A 22075-nucleotide genomic window follows, 5' to 3' on the forward strand; every position below is an offset into this window, starting at 1 on the left:
AATGGGAGGGCCGAATTGGGATGTGGAGGTATGCCTCAGAGAGGTCTATAGAAGAGAGCCAATCCCCTTGTCTGGTACTCAGTAGGATGGATTGAAGGGTGTGCATTTTGAATTTACGGAGGGTTAGGTAGCGATTAAGCCGTTTGAGATCCAGGATTGCTCTCCACCACCCCGAGGATTTGGGAACCACAAAGAGATGGGAGTAGAAACCCTGACCTCGCTGAGAGGGAGAGACTGGCTGAATGGCCTGGATGGAGAGTAAATGATGGATGGCAGAGTCCATCAAGCTGCGTTTGGAGGGGTCCCTAGAGGGAGGAGATGCCATGAAAAACTTGGGAGGCTGAGAATTGAACTCCAGAGCGAGTCCAAACCTAATGGAGTCCCTGACCCAGTTATCGGAAGTGGTGGAGTCCCATTGGTCGGTGAAATGTCTGAGCCGACCGCCAATGGGAGGAGAAAGACAAGATTTATTTGGGGCGCCGGAAGGGTCTCCCCCCGGAACCTCTGAAGGGACGCTTGAACCCTCCGCCCCTCCTATTCCGATCGCCCGGATCGGAGCGATCCTGGGGAAATGATGGTCTATAAGAGGGAGGCCTCGGGTATCTGGGAGGGAAGGGAGACCGGTAGAAGGACCGGGAGGACCCTCTTCGAAAGGGTTGAGGGGTTCTAGAGTCTGGCCTCCGAAAAAGAGAGGGGAGGAATTTTTTCTTTCCCCTAGTTTCAGCCAATAGGGGGTCCAGAGCCAGGCCAAAGAGCTTCTCCCCCTTAATGGGAGCAGAGGCCAGCTTGACTTTATTTTTAACGTCCGCCTGCCATGGTTTGAGCCAAAGCAGACGGCGGGCAGTGACCTGAAAAGCTAGTGCCCGGGAGGAGAATTTGACAGCATGGTACGTGGTGTCAGCCGAGAATTCTGCCGCTGCCGTGATTTTCGCAATGTCCTGAAGCGCCCTTGTGTTGGAGGGAGGAACATGCGACTTTAGTTGGCAGAGCCACCGGATAGAGGACCTGGTGAAGAAAGAGGCGGCCATGGCCAATCTAATGGCCCAGGCATCGGCTAGATGAGCCCAACGCAAGGCTAACTCGGACCTCCTGTCCTCGGGCTTGCGAGCCTCCAAAGGGTCGCTTGGGGAGGAGGAGGAAGCGAGACCAACAATGGGCTCGTCCACCTCCGGGGTGTTGAGGAGGGAGCAAAAACTCGGCTCGAGGTTAAAGAACCTCTTATGCTGGGTGGATGGGACAGGGGGGCCCCCTGTAAGGCTCAGCTGGTTAGAGACCAGGTCATGGAAAATAGGTGGGGCTGGGATCACGTCCTCAGCTACCACGGGCTGCCTAAACATGGCATCCTCTGGGTCTTCCACAGAGGGGGGGGGCAGAGGGGAGTTGAGCGGCCAGGCCAGAGGTGTTCTTGGCCTTGAACAGGATGGATTTGAACATGTGGGGTTTGAATAGTCCCACAAAGGATGGCTGGTCACGGGTAAGACCCTCGTCCTCCGACAGCTCTGCTTCCATTGGGTCTAATTCCGAAAAGGGTTCCCCATGGAAGGTAGATCCCCATTCAAGGTCCTCCTCCTCCTCCCTGTATTGGTCTATAACCTCCATGCCCTCGTCCAGTTCCCTTTCTGGAAGAGGGCTGACCCCCCCGGGAGGGTACCTGACCAGGAGCAGGGTCCGGAGTGGGCGTGGACCTGGCTGGTACAGACTCTTGTGCAGGAGCCATCTGAGGAAGGCCTGGCCCGGCCATCTGCTGCAGGCCTTGAGCTATTCCTTGGTGAATTGCCTGCTCCATCCAAACTCTCATGTACTCAGGCATCTCAATTGTGGGCGGGTCCTCCTGTCTTAGGCCAGCGGCCATGGGGGTGAAGGTGGCTTCGGGCATCCACCTGGTTGCTGGTCCAGGGGCCTGAGACTCCTGGGATGAGCTGTGCCTGGAGAGAGGGGAACAAACTGGAGGGGGGGTGCCTGGATGTAGAAGGGACGGCTGGGGGTGTTGGTTGAGTCACCCTAGAACGCCTGTCGAACTCTCTCTCTAGTGCCTTATGGCGCCTTAAGGCATCCCTTTGAGAGGCCTTGGAAGCCTCCTGGGAGGTTTCCTTAGCCTGTCTGCGCACATGATGGAACTTAGATTTTGCCTTCAAAGAAGGGCGGTTGGAAGGAATTGTCATCTGCCATTGTGAAACAAATAGGTGGAGCAATATATAGGCAGTTGGCACGCCAAGGATACGACCTGTGGGTAAGGCCGGGTATACAGAAGCTGGCCCCCGCCCCCTTTTAGAATTTGTAAAGAATAATCTGAAAAATATAATCAATAATTAAATATTGCAACAGTTAAGATTGCTATTATGAGGAATATATACTGTCAGGATATGAATCTAGGAAAAAAAAACTGTTGCAGCAGTAATGAGAAGCTATATATCTCTAAGCAAATCTGAGAGTGATTAAACACCAATTGAATAAAATTGGATCACCAATGTAAAAAATATGAAGATATTCCGTATTAATCTGTGACTCAGAGACAACCTAACAGCTGTGGTAGATAAGGAAGAGCCAATTAGTCAAATTAACGCCAGGAATCAAATGGCCTCAGGCAGCTTGCCCCCAGGGAGGGAGTGGCTGCACTTGCTTCCACGCCCTGAGCTCTGCTGCGGGAGCCAACACTTTCACCACCAATGAATATAGGTTTAATTATTTATTCCTTTTAGCGAGAGAGAAAAAAAGCCCTACTAGGCTTGGAGGCCTGAGGCAAGGGCTAGAAAGAACGTTGCAGCAATATGGAGGCCTCAAAATGGCGCCCGACCACGAGGCGACACCCAAAATGGCGGCCGCCTGGGAAACAATGGAAAAAAGAGAAACGGGCTGCTCAGGACGGATTAGTCCTGCAAGCCACGAGGGTGAGGACGCTGAAATCGCCTCTACCAGGGCAATCGGCGTTGTATGGGGGGAAAACCAGCAGCGCAATAGATCCGGACCGCTGTGGGCGGCACAAGGAAAACAAGGCAGGAACGGATGGAAAGAAACGGCTGGGGGGTGGGGGGGTTAGCACTAAAGCACTGCTAAGCCGCCCGCTCAGCCCCCTGGGGGCGAAAAACGCGCACCCCTGGATCCCAAGGCACCCTCAAATGCGCAGAGGCTAAGGAAAGGCAAGAGCTGGGAGTCAAACCTGAGAATTTTTTTCCTGAGCTTGAATTGGCCAGAGAGTGAGAAGCACAACAAAAACACACAGCCTAACTCTGCGAAGGCTGAGCATAAACTGGGGAACGCTGCAAGGGACCACGTGATAGAGGGCGAAGCGTTCCTCAGTAATTAAGCTCAGCCTACACAGACGCAGACTGGAGCACCTCCCACTCTCTGGATGATCCAAGCAGCTCAAGGGAGAATGATAACTCAGCTCTTTGATACATTACAAATATAGCTAATCTGTAAGACTATGCACCATAATTAAGATCTGATCAATAGCACTCTAGACATCTGTATAATGAAATGAAATGTTAAACACTGCAACTTTATATCATAATACTAATAATTCTTATTGAACAATTTCTCTGAATTCTCACAATACAATCCATAATTTTACATACTTCATTTGTATTCCTTCCACTTATTTAAAGTTAAAAAATTAAACATCCAACAATGTTAAATTGGACCAATTTTTACAACATAGTATTCCAAAATAGGTGCACTGTAGAAAATATAAAGGCTTTATTACAACAATGTTATTTTGTGAACTTTGATTTATTAAGACAGGAAGAATTTCAAGATATCAGTTTAGACATCAGTTAATTAAATTACAAAAGCAATTTTTCAGTTTATTGAGCTTCTCCTCCTGCTTGAACAATGATAACAATCTCCTTAATCACTAAGACAAACTTCTGAAGAACTATTATCTCGATGTGATGTGTGAATACTATAAGATTCTTAGTTACTATATAGAGAGATTTTGTAGAATAAGTATCCAGTAGACCTTTACAAGTCATTCAACAGCTATTCCAACAGAAGTGTTTTCTTGATGTGAACACACATTCCCAGAAGATACTAGGAGGGTGCAGAAGTGGCTATGTCAAAATGTCAAATGGTGACTTTTTTGGGCAATGCATCAAGAGAAACATAAATTATTAACACTGGGCTGCTAGCTATAAATATAAAAGAGAATCAATTGATGCTTTACATCATATAAATGATATGATAATATCATATCATTTTTGGTCCTGTAAAAGCACACATATACACTATTTCTTTTGTCACAGTATATTCATTAAAAGAAGTTGGATGAACAATCATATGGCATACCTAAGAGGTCTATTTGAGAAAACCTCACTATTGTGACTGAATTCACCAACTTGCTTCACTTGTTATGTTTTTAAATAAGTTGTTGTAAAAAGGGACTTCTGTGAAAAGCATGGAAGAGAATACAGGAATAAAGCAGTATTTTCCTTTTCTCATGTTGCCCTGAGGTGACAATTTGCCATTGAACGAATTCGCTGGGAGTCCCTACACACCAGAACAAGCTAACGAATCAACAGACTTATCTTTCTAAGAGAAACGCAATTCATCCAAAACATTTGCATTTTCTGGTATTTTGGGTCTATTTGTTCTGTCTATGAGACAGCTACAGGAACATTATTTTCATGTTGAATTTATGCATTTTATATATAAGACAAAGAAGAACATGTTGATTATACATATTGATTGTGGATATATAAGACCATTATTCCCAAATGGCTGGAAGACAATCTGCAATAAAGCAAATAAATTATAGCAGGCATCAGATAAGAAAAGAGTTGATTTATTTCATTTTGATTTTGAATTGCTATTTAAATAAGGTTTACTGAACTTTGGAGGTTAAGGCTGAAATTAATAGAATTACTACTAGAATTTTGAAGTCTTTATCCATACATAGAGAATTCATACATGTACTCCATAAGATCATATGTTCTTTAGGGTGGGAAGATTAAAATTATGGGACGATTGGTTTTACAAGCTATGATTTCACTTCGCATGCTTCCTGGTTGAAAAATAAGAGGAAAAAAGTAAGCAGAATACAAAGATTTCATACATAAAATAAAATCCCATTCAGGTTTTATGAAATTTGGAGAGCTTGTCATGCTTTCCTGCAGTTTTCTTCTATGGTTGGTTGTATGTGCAAACTTCTATCTTTTGACATAATCTACTTCAGAACTTATTTCTTTCTTCTATAATGAATCCTTTCTTCAGGGTAAAGTAATAATACTAAGCTATTTGTCTAAATGCCTGAGGCAGAGCAGAGCAGGAATATATCTTAATATCATGGCAAATTGTTCAGCAATTCAAACGTTAAATTAACTCATGTGAGTACTGATCTGTCATGCTATTGTATTACTTCAAATTGCCCACATGTAAAGTTTTTTGTTGTTATGCATTTTAGTAACACTAAAAATTCCAAGTATGTTTGTATGTTTTATGGACTCTTTTAGTAGTAGTTTAATGTCATCTACAATGAGTTGTAGTAAACCTAACAGTAAGCCTTGCATTGTTGCATGTAGCCTAAGAGTTTGGTTTTAATGTAAGTGAAATCTGAAAAAAATACTAATATTGTGCTGAAGCACTGTATAAAATAGACTTAGAATCATTCTCTATAATTGAGCATATAGGTGTTCTTAGATATGTAGTTAATTGATTTGACATTCAGTCAAGCTATGTCTATTAAACCAAATGCGTCTCCTGAATTTATACTGGCAGGTTTATGTGACAAAGTAATTTTGTATTATCAAACAAAGAAGACAAGAAACATATATAGAGTTAACTGAGGGAGTGTTATCATTCCCATTTCCATATTTCAAAATTAGAAATCTTGGTAAAGAAATTAAAAATATTAAGACATATTTTTATAGCCTGGTTTCTTGAAGATACTGTAAGTATTTTAATGACTAATTTTGAAATTTGCTTCTGTTTTTTTTTTTAACCTTCTTTTCACTCATATTTGATTCTCAGAGATTTCCTGGAGAGGATTCTGCAGTTTACTTGGCAACATTTTCATACATGGCTTACATTGCCTCTTTCCTAGGGCTGAGAGAAAGTGACTGGTCTAAAGTCATCATGTCTGTCTCTTGCCTAACATGGGACTAGAACCCATAGTTTTTCCATTTCTAGTTGATCTTTTACCCACTATACCAAATTGTCTCTCTTTTCTATTTATACAAAGAAGCGAAGAAGTTATTTTCCCAAACAATGTAGATTTATCTTTCTATTTATCCTTTTCCAAGTTGTAGGAGAAAAGTAATTTCCTAAAGGAAATAACATTGTTGTGGCCTCATAAACAAGTTGTTCTTTTCAATCCACCAGACTCCATTTCCTCTGTCACTGTCAAAGGACCACTATTTCAGGATTTTTTCCATATAGCAGTGGTCCCCAACTTTTTTGGCAACAGGGACCAGTTTCGTGGAAGACAATTTTTCCATGGACTGAGAGGGGAAGTGGGACCATGCAACCTAGATTCCTTGCATGTCAGTTTACAGCACTTCTACGAGAATCTAATGCCTGATGATCTGAGGTGGAGCTGAGGCAGGAATGCTAATGCTGGGGAGTGGCTGAAAATACAGGTGAAGGTTCACTCTTTCACGTGCCACTCACCTCCAGCTGTGCAACCCAGTTTCTAACAGGCCATGGACCAGTACTTGTCCATCGGCCAGGGCTTAGGTTCCCAAGCCATATATTACAGAAAGCAGTAACAGATTCAAATAAACCTATTAATCAAGCAATAATTGCAGATTCGACTAAATTTTAAACAAGCTTAATATGTGGGAAAAGTCTTATTTCTTTTGATGGCATTAATGATCACATTTCACACATTCTTTTACTATGAAACATGTTTTAAAATTATTAGGATACAACACTGCTCTATGTATAATTAGAGCATCACTATATAAATTAGTGATGTTTGCCTTGCATTTTAAATATGACATGAAAGGAATAAATTATTAATCGAGTAATGTGAGTTTTAAAACATGATAGTTTTATATATTAATGAAAAACCGACTATATGTTCCTTTTCCTGACCTTTTCTTTCTTCATTTAGGAACAGAAACTTCTACCATGGAACACATTTCTATGTTTTTAAGCCAATATTCTATTTCTCTCTCTGACATTTTCTTTTCCCTTATTCGTTTGCTTACATCCTCCAGTCCCAGCAAGCTGTCAAGGGAAAAGACACATCCCGTATCCAATCTAGATGGGTCACCAGGACCAGAGGTTTTGTCTTATGAGCTTTTGGGTTCATTCTGGAGTCCATCCTCAGAGATAGTCTCTATGTAGTTTGGGCTTTAGGACACATCATCCCACATTCAATGCCGATGTCCACATATACTCTAATGCTAGAACGTATCATCAGTTCATTAAGAACAAATTTCTTTAAAAACATGCCTTCATATTAAAATTTTAAAATATGTCCACCTCTCAATATAGAAAGCATACATGGATCTGGAGATGTTTTATATTTAAAAAAAGATGTCTGAACTGCATCTTCTTTTTTTCGTTCCCTAATTCCTGGACATATACTGTAATGCAAGACTTTGCGTACTGAGTATGTATTTCAATATGATTTCCCTTTTTTTCATCAAAAGCCATCCTTTTTTTAATCCAAATCTAGTATTATTCTGACTTGAATATTTTGTTCAATACTTCCTCAGCAAGATGAAGTAGCTATGCATGCATATACATGGAGATAGCTGGAAGCAGCTTCTGAATCAGCCAAGCCAGCCATCCCTACAAAGCTGCACTGTTTTAACAATAAAAACCTGCTTCGTGTGTGATTCTGTGTATTCAAATACACATTTTAATGGTTTTGCACAGCCATTAAATACCTATTCCATGCTTGCTTTTCACTGCAAATCAAGCATATTGTAAAAGTTGCTTTGTGTCAAGGAAAACCATTTTATGTTAACATATTTATCAAATATAATAATTGTTTTGGAGTTCTGGTTAATCCCCTGCTGGGAAAATTAAAAATATTGGGATGCATCAATATTATAACTAAAGTCAAATGTATATGCATGCCTACAAAGAGCATTACCTTACTAAAACTGCAATCTCAGATTCTTCTACAATGATTTTAGATTTCATATTATTTATTTTGCTTTGTTTCTCTTGCGAGAACAAGAAAAAGAAAGATACCTCTTCCTCTTTCTTTTTCAGGGTCTGCAAGATATATGGCAGCAGTGGCTTTTTGTCAAAGGTCAACATACAGCATAGCTAACAAAGTGTCAATAAAATATAATCTGACAGCAGTAGTCTCTGTCTGCCAATGCTAAATTAAGAGCTGTCCAACAAATTGGAAACCTTCACAAAACCAAATCATGAATGTCCTTATTTGCACCATACTCTATTTCTGAAGAGAAATCTAAAGGTCATAAGACAACAGTAGTCTTATCAACTAAGACATTTGCATTTTTGACTGTTTCACAATGTTATAAAAAAAGGAAATATATGCCTATAATAATAATTAAATCAACCTGGTGTATCATCGTGTAATTTGGTATTTATCTTGCATAATCCTGCTAAAGGTTTCTGTTTTTGAAACATAACATTCCTGAACTCAAGAACTCATTTTGAATGAGAGGCTAGGAATGATAGAATTTGATTTAACAGATTATAAGCAAGCCACCACGCTGTCTGTGTGTGTGTGCATGCATGTGTGTGTGTTTGTGTGTGTGTGCACCACACACAATGAAAATACATAAGTATATACAGGATATTTTTTATAAAAATACTGCATCTGAAATAGAAAAGTGCACCATGCCCTTATAGTCAGCAAAGATTCATGGAGTAAAATCCACAGAGTCTCATTTACCTTTACTGCAACTTTGAATTTATTCCATGTTTGTCATCTTTTTAAATTTATATAAAAATGCAACCATTTATCATGAAAAATTTACACAATGTTTTACATACTTCAAGATAAAATAAGCACTGATTTTAAAACCTACATCTTCTACGTTGTTCTAGACCAGTATTTCTCAAACTTAACAACTTTAAGATGGGTGGACTTTAATTCGTAGAATTCCTCCATAGAAGCTGAAATTTTAAAGCTGAAATTTCAACCCATTTTAAAGTTGCCAAAGGTGAGAAATTCTGAGAAATAATTTAGATTATATATAATGATTAGCTGAAGGAGCAATAAAGGAAGAAACTGTGGTTTGATACCAAAGTTTGTTATGAATACAGTAGCCCCGCCAGAATCACTGAGGTATGTGAGTTATCACTAATTTATTTTTCAGGACCATGATCTCAAAATTTAAGAAAATCTAACTTATTTATTTTTATAACATTTTAATCCTGGTGTTCTTATTGATTATCTCTCAGCCTTCCACTCATCCCATATTTTGTCTTTTAACAGTTAAGCTATTCAAGGGACAGAGAATGAAAGATAAGGAATGTAGTTCTTCAACACTAACAAAAAGAGGTAACCAATATGCTCTCTTGTACAGTATATTTAGTTCACCTCCTGGAATTGTCCATAAATGCTATACAAGTAAATGAACAAATCTCCCAAATAAATCTCCTTTAACTATTTGTATCAGTAAAGATAAATATTATGGAAGATCATTGCACTGTCATAAGCATTTGCAGAAATTGCTCACATTAAAAAAAATAAGCTATATTAATAAATGTATTCTCTTATTCTAATCTATTACTGTATTTTTCTTCTTCTTTTTAATGTGAACCACATTTGGGCAGTATATAAATTTCATCATCATTCTGGCCATTGTCTATCCACTGCAGAATGAAGGCCTCTTCCACGTTTCCAACTAATATGGTCCTGAGCTTTCCTTTGAGCCCACAATATTTGCTGATGTCATCGATCCATTTTGTTTTAGTTCTCTTTCGTGGACGCTTTTTATCAAGTGGAATCCATTCTATGACTGTCTTAGTCTGCCTGCCATCAGTTCTTCTTGCTATGTGATCAGCCCATTTCCATTTCAATTCTTTTACTCTTTTAATGGCATCGTATATTTTCATTTGTTCTTTAATCCACGTCAGGTGTGGGATTCTACCTGGTCGGATAGGTTCTATAGAACCAGTTGTTATGATTCTGCCCAGTTTGGAGAACCGGCAAATTGTGCCACTGGCTGGCCCTCCCCTCTCATTCACTCCTTACCTGGCATGCCATCAACCTTGCCTGCTAAGTTGCTATTTTTCCTTTTTTTCCCCCCAACCATCAGCTGTTCTGCTGTGCTGAGAGATTTAGATTAGCTAGAAAGCAGGAAATTGTTAGGTTTCTTGCTTTCTAGCTAATCTAAAAGCAGAGCTGAACCTTTCTTAGGACTAAAGCTTCTAATTTTCAGTGCAGGACCAGGTAGCAGATTGCATATAGATAGATCTCCAAGTGAATTTTTGCTGTAAGCAACTCAATCTGCCTGCCTGTTTGGCCTGATTTTTGGTGAAAGTTTCTCTTTTTTTAATTAAAAAAATTCAATATTTACATACATGGTGTGTTGTCAGTTAATTTTGTGAGTTTGCTTGCTAGTAAATTTTATGTGACAGACTCAGGTAGCAGATTGCAAATAGATAGATCTCTAAGTGAATCTGTGATTCTATGAGCAACTCAATCTGCCTGCCTGCTTTGCCTGATTTTGGGCAAAAGTTGCTCTTTTTTAATAAAAAATTAAATATTTACATAAATATTTACAATATTTACATACAAGCCCACGCCCACCCAGTCACATGACCACCAAGCCACAAATTAGGCCACACCCACAGAACCAGTTAAGAAATTTGAATCCCACCCCTGATCCATGTGCAGGTCTTTCTATCTTGTCTTGTGATGATGAGCCATGTATCTTTCCATGGCTCTGAACCACTCATAGCTTTTGTACTGATTGTGAGGTTAGTGTCCATGTTTTGCTGGCATATGTTAGAACAAGTAGCACACACTGAACAAAAACTTTTCTCTTCAGGCATAGAGGCATTGAAAATTACATTTAACTTGCCAAATGCCTGCCAACACCACTCAATTTCCTTTTTTGTATCACCTTCCATTGAGATCCATTAGCCAAGGTATTTGTAGTGGTCTACTATGTCTAGTTCTTCTCCAGATATATATTTTTTCCTTTGGTGGATTTATTAAACATATCCTGGCTCTTTTTCAGGTTTATTTTTAAGCCAAATGGTTCTCCTGCTTTGTGCAGCTCTTATATGTGTCTTTGTAGCTTTTCTGGGTCTTGTGAAAAGAGAATATCATCATCTGCAAATCTTAAGTGGTTTAAATAGGCACCATTGATTTTAATTCCATTTTTGCCCAAACTAGTTTGCAAAATACATCTTCAAGGCAGGCTGAGAAAAGGATAGGTGATATTGTATCACTGTCACCTTGTTGTACAATTCATTCTATACTATAAATTTAATAAATAAATAATAAACCACATTGAAGTTTACTAGCTATCTTTAATACGGGACTGTTACTTTTAGCATCCCTCCCAGGTGTGCTTTTTCTTACAGAAGGCTTCTAAGAAGATACATAATGGAAAAATATTCTATCACATGCTTAAGAGTTTGAAGTGGTAACAACCAGCATTCATTCACTTTGCCTTCTTAGTTCTCCAAATATTATGGCAACCTGAGAAGCTGACTTACTCCTAGTCAGATGACTGAATTGTCTAGCTCAGTACTGGACACACTGATTAGCAGCAACTTCCCAAATTTCAAAGTGGAATTCCTTCAGTCTAATCTGAACTCATTCCCATAATTTTCAACCATCAGGACAAAAGATTCAAATCTCATTGTGTTCTTCATCTTCTCATAAAGTCTTATCTTGTATTATCTTTTACTTTAATTGGCTATGAATAAAGCATAAAGTATTTGCAGATATTAATGGTAACAGTCTTCATTGCAATGTTTTATAAGCAGCCATAAAAGAATACTGAAAAAAAAATATCAAAATGGCACACAAATACACGCACAATACATTATACTGCATTTGTGAATTACCTTGCCTTTTTAAAAGGGCCCTAAGATAGTCTTCAAACAGAAATATTTTCATTAAATGCCTACAATCCGATTTACAGTAATTTTGCAAGATTCTCAGCTTGTTTTGTCTTGCATAAACATAATTGTAGATGCAGTAAAGTGCATTTAGAGTGCAGCCAAATAAAAAGCTGCTTCCCCACCAACATATTATTGCTATGTCAATGAAAAATGTAGTGAATTGATTGCAAACTAACTGCACATTATACACTTTTTTAAATGGATACAGAAAATACACAAAGTACATTATGTTCCTCTAAGTGTTTCTTGGGATTAATTATACTACTGGTCATTGAGGAACTATTATTTAGATTATCTCAAAGTATAAGCAACCTAAACAACAGGATATACATGTAATACATGTATGTAAATTCCAAAAAAAATACAGCAATTTCAGCACAAATGTATTTCCAAGCAATATCCTGCAGCAGGAATACTATTGGAAAAACAGGACATCAGTAACAGGAATTATTTGCAGTAACAACATCCTTACAAAAACGTGTACATATCTGTATTATGAAGCAATAATACTGATACAATATTTATAATAAAAATAGGTTGTCTTTCTGGTATGCAACAATGAGATTTCTCATGTTGCCATTCATTTCATCATCACATAAGAACATTACTAGGTTAAACATTTTTATTTAATCATAAAAAATTGTATAAATGGCTATCAAATCTTACATTTTTAAATAAAGAAGTCATCAAGTACTCTGACTCACACTACTAAATGAGCAACCAAATCATTGTAAATACAGTCCAAAATGCAATGATTTACTATTGTTACCCAAGAATGTGGTTCCTTTTCACACAATAATATTGCATTTTTCTTATTTGCAATAACAAAGAAGAAAGAAGAAAGAAATGTTATTATATCTAAATATATCACGGTCTAGTTTATTGGAGGGCTAGAGGTGACAGAAATTTTGAAAATTTCAATAACCCAATTGCTCGCTAAAAAAAAAGAAAGAATGGAGAGAGAAAAAGGATGCACAATGTGGCATAAGGCCTCCAATCACAAGAACTTGCAGTTTTCTGTTCCATACAGGTCACCCTGTGGTGAAGATATGATGTTATCAATATTCATGCTTCAAAGTGTCCACTTTCTCCTATGTTTGTAAAACATAACTATTCTCTCAATTAATCTTAAAATGACTGACCAAAACAATCCTCTTTTTGCAATGAAATGCTTGGCAATTTAAAAAAAGGCTAATCAGTAAAACACAGAATGTTAATACTTGTCATGCAAATCCCATCTCAAACTAATTATGCCATTCTCAGGATATAACACACTGCTTACTGCTGAGCATAATGAACCAGTGAAAATATCTGCAACCATATAAATCTTATCTCCAAACAAAAATAATATATATATATTTGTATAGTTCTCTTAAAGTTGCTCTCTAAACAAACTCACAGCATTTATTTAAGGCTAACTTTTTAATATTAGTGGAAGTAGGAAGCACTGAAATTAATCATGTAGTTACAGAAAAATATTGAAAATTAAATATATCAAATACATCTAATCTCCCAACATTTTTGCCAGATTTCTTTAAATACTAACTATGCCAAAGAAATAGCTAATTTCCATAGTAAAGGAAATTAAGGGGTTATTTTTGGTCCTATTCAATAATTAAGCCATTCTGTTTTTATGGAATATTCATGACTGAATTGGCCTAAATATATTAAAAAGAAAGCAATACAATGGTTTAGTTCCAAAACAAGCATTGACCCTGATAATATAATCTCGGTCACAGACTAACTAGTAAAGTTATAAAGACATTTATAGAAGTAAATTATTGATTTTATCTACTCACTAAAATCAAGAGTAATATGGATAGAATGTATCCATTATCAGGGGCTATACCTCAAACTTTTTAGTAATTGTAATGTACAACTCCATTTGTAATGTATTGCATAGCCCATTTACATTTAAAATTTAAACTTTTCAGTAAGCCATTTCTCAATTTGCAGTATTCAGTATTGGCAGAGCAATATCTTTTTTTGCATAGAAAACTCACTGCCAGTGTATGTGTCCAGCAAATTTTGACAGAATGCATAATGTTCAGACAAAAAGCACATCACCTAAAGATGGATGGATGGACAGACAGATTTGAACATGCTGTATGCATTGTCAATGAGATAAATCCACGATTCCTAAACCTGAGACAAAACTACAAATAATATTTCAGCAAAACAACCCCATCATTAACCCAATTACACTAAACACAGAAATATCCTCATATCAGAATAACTGTATCTTCTGAACAGCTTCCTTGCAAAAAGAGAATAGACTGTTTGTTATACAGCAATCAGTAGTGACTTGGGACATACGTAATAGGAATTTTAAAGGAATGTATATTGTGCTTCTTTAAATTCAGAACACAAATAATCATTCATTTAGCCATATGATGTACTTACTTTCTCCTAGAAGCACACACAAAAGGTTACGCGATAAAGGCTATAATCAACAGGAAAGCTGGCACAGACTGAAGTGGCACCCAGCAGTTGCAAAAAGTACCTGAGACGCATAAACAACACCCACACACACACAGATCAAGGCTAACTCACAGCAATGCATTACTGTAATTATAGGGCGAGAGGGAATGAGCTAAGGGTGCCCATATGCTAAATGCCATCAGTTGCAATTACTGTACTGGAGGCATTCGCTTGTGAAGGCTGTCTCTTTGAATGACAACGAGAGGGAAGAAATTTCCACCTGGAGTGGTTAATGATATTTCTAGAAATGGTTTCTGACTGCTGCCAGATGTCGCTTGGAAATACAGCAATTTCTATATTTATTGACACCAGGAGAAATCCAGGTGAAGACGCGGGTCAGCCTGAGGAGCAGAGTCTAAGCCGCAAAAAGGGAGGGGGGACACAATGACTCGAGAAGCAGAAGGCGGAATAGGCGGAGGGAGGGATCGGGCAGAGCAAAACCAAGGTGTTTCCAAGGAAAGAAGGGAAAACGGGGAAGACATAAACGCGCCCGGGGGGGGGAAGGGAGAGGGAGAGCCCTGAGGAACTTGCCCTGAAAGAAGGCTGAGGCAGAGGTGAATAGTTTAGACTAGAGGGAGGCGGGAGCATAGCGGAACTGAAGAGGAAAATTGCAAAAGAAAAGAGTGGGAGCCCCAGAGAAGAAACTGAGGGGTGCAGTTGCCCAACTCAGCCCCCCAGAAAGGGAGTTTTGAAGGACAGCGTGAGGAAATATCACTGCAAAGGAAAATACGACATGCAATAAGGCTCCATCCTTTTAACCTTCTTAGTTCCATTACTGCATCTTTAGTATTGGTAAAAAAAAAATACTAGAATAACACCACCAAAAGGCACATTCCCAACGCGGAGCGTTACAGGATTGGAGTAGCCCATTCCCGCGGCTCTTTCAGAACTCCGGCACCCGAAGTGGAAAAACGGAACAAACGTAGCACTCTCAAACGCGGACACCCAGCCTTACCACAGCGAATCCAGGTCCCACTCCTGCAGGAGCGCCAAATCGAAGCTATCCATGGTGAAACCGGGGTTGCTGGAAGATGTCAGCGCCGCTCAGCTGCAGCCGCACGGCGGCCACGGCGCCTCTTCGCAGCGCCGCGGGTGGGCGCACAGCGGGGGAGAAGGAGCTCGCGCGGCCCCTCCCTCGCCGCCCGTCTCTCCCCGCCTGAAGAAAGGCGCAGGGGCCGGAGGTGTCTCTCACCCGTCCCCCCCCCCTTCCCTCTCTCGCCCAGCGGCCGGCGCTCCTGTTCGGCGCGCTTCTTCTCCCTCGGCCGCCTGCCGGCTCTCTCGCTTCCCTTTCCCCTCCTCCACGCACCCCCCTCCCGCCCGCTCTCGGCCCAGCGTGGGGAATGCGTGTATGCAGCGTGTGACTCGCTCCGGCTGGCGCGCTCGCTGAGGCTGCTGCAGGAGAAGCTCCTCGGGGGTGGCTTGAAAAATAAACAAACCGAGCCGAGGCGCCGCGAGTATCAGCCTCTGCCCGCTTTTGTTTCCTTGAGTCGACTTCGACCCTCGTGCTGGATATTTTTTAAAAAAAAAAATTATTATTTTGTTTTGTTTAAATGCCACTGAAAATACGCATGTCTCAGCCGCCAACGGTGGCCAAGCCGCCTTCGCAGACGTTCAGGAGACAGGGTTGTGTTGAAGAGGAAGGAAAGGGAAAGGAGCGGGACTGATTAAGGTGACCTTTGCTTTCTCAGGCATCCTTCTCTACCCTAGCCCTGCTCAAATAGTTTCCCAGAAGCCTCTTCTGGGACTAACAGAACATTTGCCCTTTAAATTGGGAGACGTCAGGGCAAGCTAAGGAACCCCAGACCTTACCCTATCCACCTTTCCTAATCAAGTTGCAAAGAAGCAAATAATAACATAAAGCATATTTTAGACAGAGTGTGAACATGCATGAATTGGTACTTTGGAGCACTATTCGAGAACTCCAGGTTACTTGTCAAGATCACACTCTACAGGCACAGATCAGACTGCAGCATCTGGAACATTGTGTCTAGTTTTGGTCACGGTGACACGGGGTGGTGCTGAGGAATTGGGAAAAGTCCAGAGAAAAGCAACAAAAAGGGAAGCTAAATTCTGTGAAGAACTGGCTATGCTTAGGCTAAAGAAGAGAAGGGGATAAATAGTCTTCTAATGCCTTAGTCTGCCACATGGAACAGGGTTATTGTTTTCTTTTTTGTATCTGAGGGTAGGACATGAATCCAGGGGTGGAAGCTTTGCAAAGAGAATCAAACTCAAAATAAGGACGGACTTCCTGACAATGAGGGCTATTAAATGGGAACAGCCTGACTCTTGAAGTCATAAGTGCTCCATAATTGGACATTTTCAAACAAAAACTGGACAGCTATTTCTTTGGGACAATCTGAGAATTTCTGGCCTGGGCGGAGGACTGAATTAGACAATCTCGGAGGGTCCTTCTGTGTCTGGGACTCAAGCATCATGCGCATATAGATTTTGAGACAGCAAATTTGGAAGTGTCTTCTAGAAGATATATATATATCTAGAATGATGTGGGAAAATACCGAACAAAGATACATACATACATATACATATACATATACATATACATATACATACATACATATGTATCTGTATCTGTGTGTGTGTGTGTGTATGTATGTATGTATGTATGTATATATATATATATATATATATATATATATATATATATATATATATATATATATATATAAAGTTTTCGCTGGTACTTACATGTATGGCATTCGGCTTTGTTCGGGTATTTTCCACGTCATAGTAGTTGTGCTTTTAAAGTTGTAGCAACGTTTCAGCAGAATGATGGCAGATGAGATTCTGCTGAAACGTCGCTACAACTTTAAAAGCACAACTACTATGACGTGGGAAAATACCCGAACAAAGCCGAATGCCATATATATATATATGTATGTCTGTCTGTCTATTTGCCTCTAGCTGTAGCTCTCCCTTAAGTCTAGCCTACAGTTCTGGGATTCTCTATCTGCTATCTTTGTTATAGTAGTTCTTAGCCCTCCTTGTCTTTTCAAGATTGCTCAAGGAAGGCTGACAGCTTTTCAAAAGAGCCCAATCCCAGCATATCCCTCAACTGCATAAGTTAAGATGACACTATTCACTGAAAAAACACTTTAGGAGCTGAGGTTAGGTTATTTTAATCAGCAGGAAAGACCTTTTCAATTATCTGTTCTGCCAGATGGTTAACCATCTGATGCACCTAGTTGGAAATGACAAGGTGAGCGAGGTTGGTGACTTTATATTTGTGTTTGATCATATACATGTATGCCTGCCCTTGATTACCTGACCTCCAGTTAGATGTCGGATCTTGAAAAAAACTTTCATCTGTCTTGATATTAAAGTTTAACTTCATGTATCAGTTTGCCTTGAGCAGTCTGAATTTAACTCAGGTTAGGAAAATAATTACTCTAAAAATAGTGGTTTCCCTAAACAAAAATCACTTTTCTTAAAAAAAAAAAAAGTCCAACATGAATATTAAAAATCTTACAGAATAAAGTTAGAAGTTTATCTAGCTATCTGATTTCAAAATGGGGCATCTCTACATTGCCCAAGTCCAGTGCCAATACAGACTGTAGTAAACAATTTATTATAAATGCAAACCGAGGAGAAGAAGAAAAAAATATGAACCTTTCTTCTTTTTTAAATTTTTAATATGTTGATTTTACAGACATGAATTTATTAAAAAAATCTGTACTTCAGCAATATAAGCCATTACAGGCACTGTAGTATAAGAATAAACATAAGCAGAGTTTTAATTGTGAAATAATGTCTGACCCATTATCTTCAATGTATTGTAATAAAAGAAAAATAATTTTACATTGATATGCAATGTTTCCATTTATTATAGTGTGAACTGGTATGTTACTATTCAGTGCTGTTAACAAGCATAAATGCAAAATAATTTATCAAGCACATCCCCAATGCACGTTTCTAAATAGATGGTACCCATAATTGTTGAGCCTTATCAAAATAGAATCCATCAGTCATAAATAAAATGAATGCACATATGAATTCTGTATTAGCTTTAACGTGTCATATTCTTGAGGGTACTTTAGACTGCACATCCTTAGTTTATTAGTCTCTAGTGTATTCTGCCTAATAATAATTCCGATCCTCTTCTTTCTCTCCTACCTTCCAGAAATATAAAGATCTTCCAGAGGCCATGAACAGTCAGCCGACATCAAGATTTGATTGAAAGGAGAAGGATAACTAAGTGGAACTTTCACTTTCCTGGAAAGATGAAGCTTGGCAAACAGCCAGAAAACAGTGGTATGCTATGAACCACTGGTGCATGGTGCAAACCGTTGAATGTGCAAAGGAAAGCCAAAATGGATAGATGACAATAGGTTTAGATGCACCCTAATAAATACAAAGCATACTGCTGCCTCTTAGGATTTCTGCTACCATTCCCCCCCTCCCTTCCCAGCAATTATATATAACTATATTTTTTGTAAAAGTCTGGACAGGGAAATGAGAGCGTGACTATATCAAATATATAAATTAAGGCTTTCCAGGGTGAAAAGTTTACAAAATGAATCTTTTTTTGGTCATGCCCTTTCCACCCTTTCAGCCGTCATTGAATATTTTAACTGATTTTGCCCCATGAAAATATTGTTTCTATTCATCTATAAACTGGTAATAAAGTAATAAATGCCTTTTGCTATATGGTAGCAGACTCAGAAGCATATTAAGCAGCAAAAGAAAAGTTACACACTTTAGAGACAAATTCAAGATGTACGGATTAGATTAGAAGTAATAGATTTTATAAGCATAGCCTTGTCTTACAAAACATAGTTCCTTCTTAATCCTCTAGCCAGGCTCTAACAGAATTTTTATAGAAGATGGGAAGATAATATTGACTTTAGGACTTTCAAGCAGGGCAGACAATATGCTTTCTTCCATACCCTTCCATTCACAAAAAAAAATCCTTAAAGGAATTACTTCCCTGTAAAGTCATTAGATCTGGGCTCTAAATTTGCCTAGTTGAGCCTCTATCCCAAGTGCTTTCCTTTACCAAACAACACCATCGGACTAAAACTGAACTTTGTGCAGATAACTAAGAAATATAACACACTAATTTTAGATAGTCAAAAAGAAGAATTGGCCTTTCTACTTTCACTTCTTCAGAAATATCCATGTATAGTAGAGCTTGATCGTTTTTGGGATGGAAGCCTCTGTTGAGGCAGGAACTAGACTCTAACAATTGAGCTACAACTTTAGGGGACACACAGTATTTAGAGCTTTTTCTGATGCTTCACAATGTCAATTAAGCCTTAATTTATAGTATGTGGAAGCTTTTTTGTTTAACCCAAAGTGTGATTCCTTCTTTCCCCTCCTCATCCATTGGTATTTATTATTAAACATCATATTTCCTATTATTTTCAGTGGTTTACAGCAATATGAACAGATATTAAAGGCTTCTTTTTTGTTTTATTTTCCCAGTCTTCATTTTACCAGATTACTGGATCTGGGCTTCAAAAGTTGGTCTTTGGATGACAGCAATGAGTTTTCTATAGGTCATTTCTGCCTTCTACTGGTCTAGGGATTTGCTGCAAAATCTATTACTTTCAAATGATACTTTAATAATACTTAATATCAACTGGCCATTGAAACTTTTGTAAGAGACATGGAGCTATGTATTCTGGCTCTATATCACAACCCCTTGATCTTTCTCAGATTAACAAAATATCGATATCTTGAACATGAGAATTTTATGCTTGATCTATACCTAGCTCAGATAAATAAATATACATAAAACTCTTTCCTTCTGTAGAAATTTAGCACCCACCCATCTCCTAGAAGAATGAAATACTCTAGGAAATATTAAAAAGACAGACTATTATATTTCCCTGTATGAGACAAGGACAAACATGTTTTAAAGACAAAGCAGCTCCCTGTCCCATCCCTGCCTTCAGCTCCAGGGTGATGGGATTAAGACATGGCCCTCAGGATATGATAGGATTAGCCCTCTACCCATCTCACGACATTGCAAAATCACCTGGGAACATTATATCACCCAGCAAGATTCAGCCAAGCCTGGGACTCAAGACAACTGACAAAGTTACCCCTGCATGGCCCCATGGGAGTCTGACAACCAATCAGAATACATTTCTTTCACAGGAACAGGAAGCAAGTTCAAAGCCCAAGAGAGGGTATAAATCTCTCTCTCTCACCCATGTGCTCGATTGCCCAGGACTTCAAACCATGTTGTACTGTCCACCATTAAACCATCTTTCCAAATATCTTCCATGTTTCCGTGTCTTTTTCCCCACTTGGAACTGAACCCAGATGGACATTTCTTCCAACACTTCATAAAACTCTTTACCTCTTTCCTGGACTTTCGGGATTAGGTTAAGAATTAAGAAATTTGAAACACGATATTTGGGGATCTTGGGACCACATTCAGCATACTGTGACTCTGCTTATGATCTTACTTCAGCTCTCCTTTGCTTTATAGTTCTACAAAAACTATAATGTGAGGATGGTTTACTTTCTCATCATTGCCATAACTGCTAGTAGTCACTAAATGGGGCAATCACTAAATGAGGGCTACCTGTATTTGAAAAAATAGTATTGCATCAAATTTACCTAGTTCAAAGAACTGATAATTTGTATAACTTAGATACAAATTGCAAGTACAACTTTTGTTAATGGTAGCTTGGAAACTAGTACAGAAGACAATAGATACTACAATCTATGCTGGCTCATTTGCACTTCTTTTTGCAAATTGTATTATGTATAATTGCATGTTTTTTTAAGTTTGCAAAGTTTTTGCCACAACTAATTAAAATTGCTATGCTGGAGTCAGAGGAGTTAATTGCCACAGGTGCTTTTCCACTGGATGTAATTAAAGGATTTGGTCACAGAGACACTTGTTCCATGGAGATTACTAGTTCTCCATTTCTGAGGAAATAAGGGTCCCTGCATGCCTTACAATTGTCAAAGAAGCTGCTTCTGGGGTTATATCTAGGAGAATTGTTTTTCTATAGCTGAGCACCAACTTGGGACCTCAGCACAATTACTGTCAAAAATAAAAGTAGATTTTAGTATTATAGCTTGTATTGCAGATCCTATTTGGCAATATGCTGGGCTTTGGTTCAAATTAAAATATACAGGTTAATTATTTATGCATGCGGGTGTGCGTCTATCATTTATTTTTGAATAATTAGTTTTGCTTCTAAAATTAACATTCTAAATTTTCAATCATTTAGCATTCTAGGATGAAGTGGCTATTTAACAGGTAACAGATAATCAGAGCTGGAAGAGACCTTGTAGGCCATCTAGTCCAACCCCCTGCCCAAGCAGGAGACCCTACGCCATTTCTGATAGATGGGAGTCCAATCTCTTCTTGAAAGTCTCAAGTGATGGCGCTCCGACATCTTCCGAGGGCAAGCTGCTCCATTGGTTGGTCGTTCTCACTGTCAGAAAATTTCTTCTTATTTCCAGGTTAAATCTCTCCTTGTTCAGTTTCCATCCATTATTCCTTGTCTGGCCTACAGGTGCTTTAGAAATTAACTTGACCCCTCCCTCAAATATTGGAAGACTGCTATCATGTCTCCCCTGGTCCTTCTCTTCACTAGAC

The 22075-nt window shown here is 39.0% G+C and overlaps 1 protein-coding gene across 7 annotated transcripts in view; it reads right to left on the reverse strand.

The window, feature by feature from the left end:
- The window catches only part of AFF3 (ALF transcription elongation factor 3), a 229157-nt gene extending 213510 nt beyond the window's left edge, over positions 1 to 15647 (reverse strand). For 6 of the 7 annotated variants that reach the window (XR_015744562.1, XM_087938474.1, XM_087938473.1 and 3 more), the window contains exon 1: positions 15449 to 15632. Coding sequence is in view for 6 of the 7 variants with exons in the window: in XM_087938474.1 (XP_087794600.1) it covers positions 15449 to 15501 (53 nt within the window). In the remaining variant the exon portion in view is untranslated. Of the gene's footprint in view, positions 1 to 15448 lie in introns of all 7 variants that reach the window. The other variant, XM_087938471.1, reaches the window with a different exon arrangement.
- Between the last annotated feature and the right edge of the window lie 6428 nt (positions 15648 to 22075).

The sequence above is a fragment of the Pseudonaja textilis genome, chromosome 8 (genome assembly GCF_049901715.1).
Source record: "Pseudonaja textilis isolate UNSWEBS1 chromosome 8, rPseTex1.2, whole genome shotgun sequence".
Lineage (NCBI taxonomy): Eukaryota > Metazoa > Chordata > Lepidosauria > Squamata > Elapidae > Pseudonaja > Pseudonaja textilis.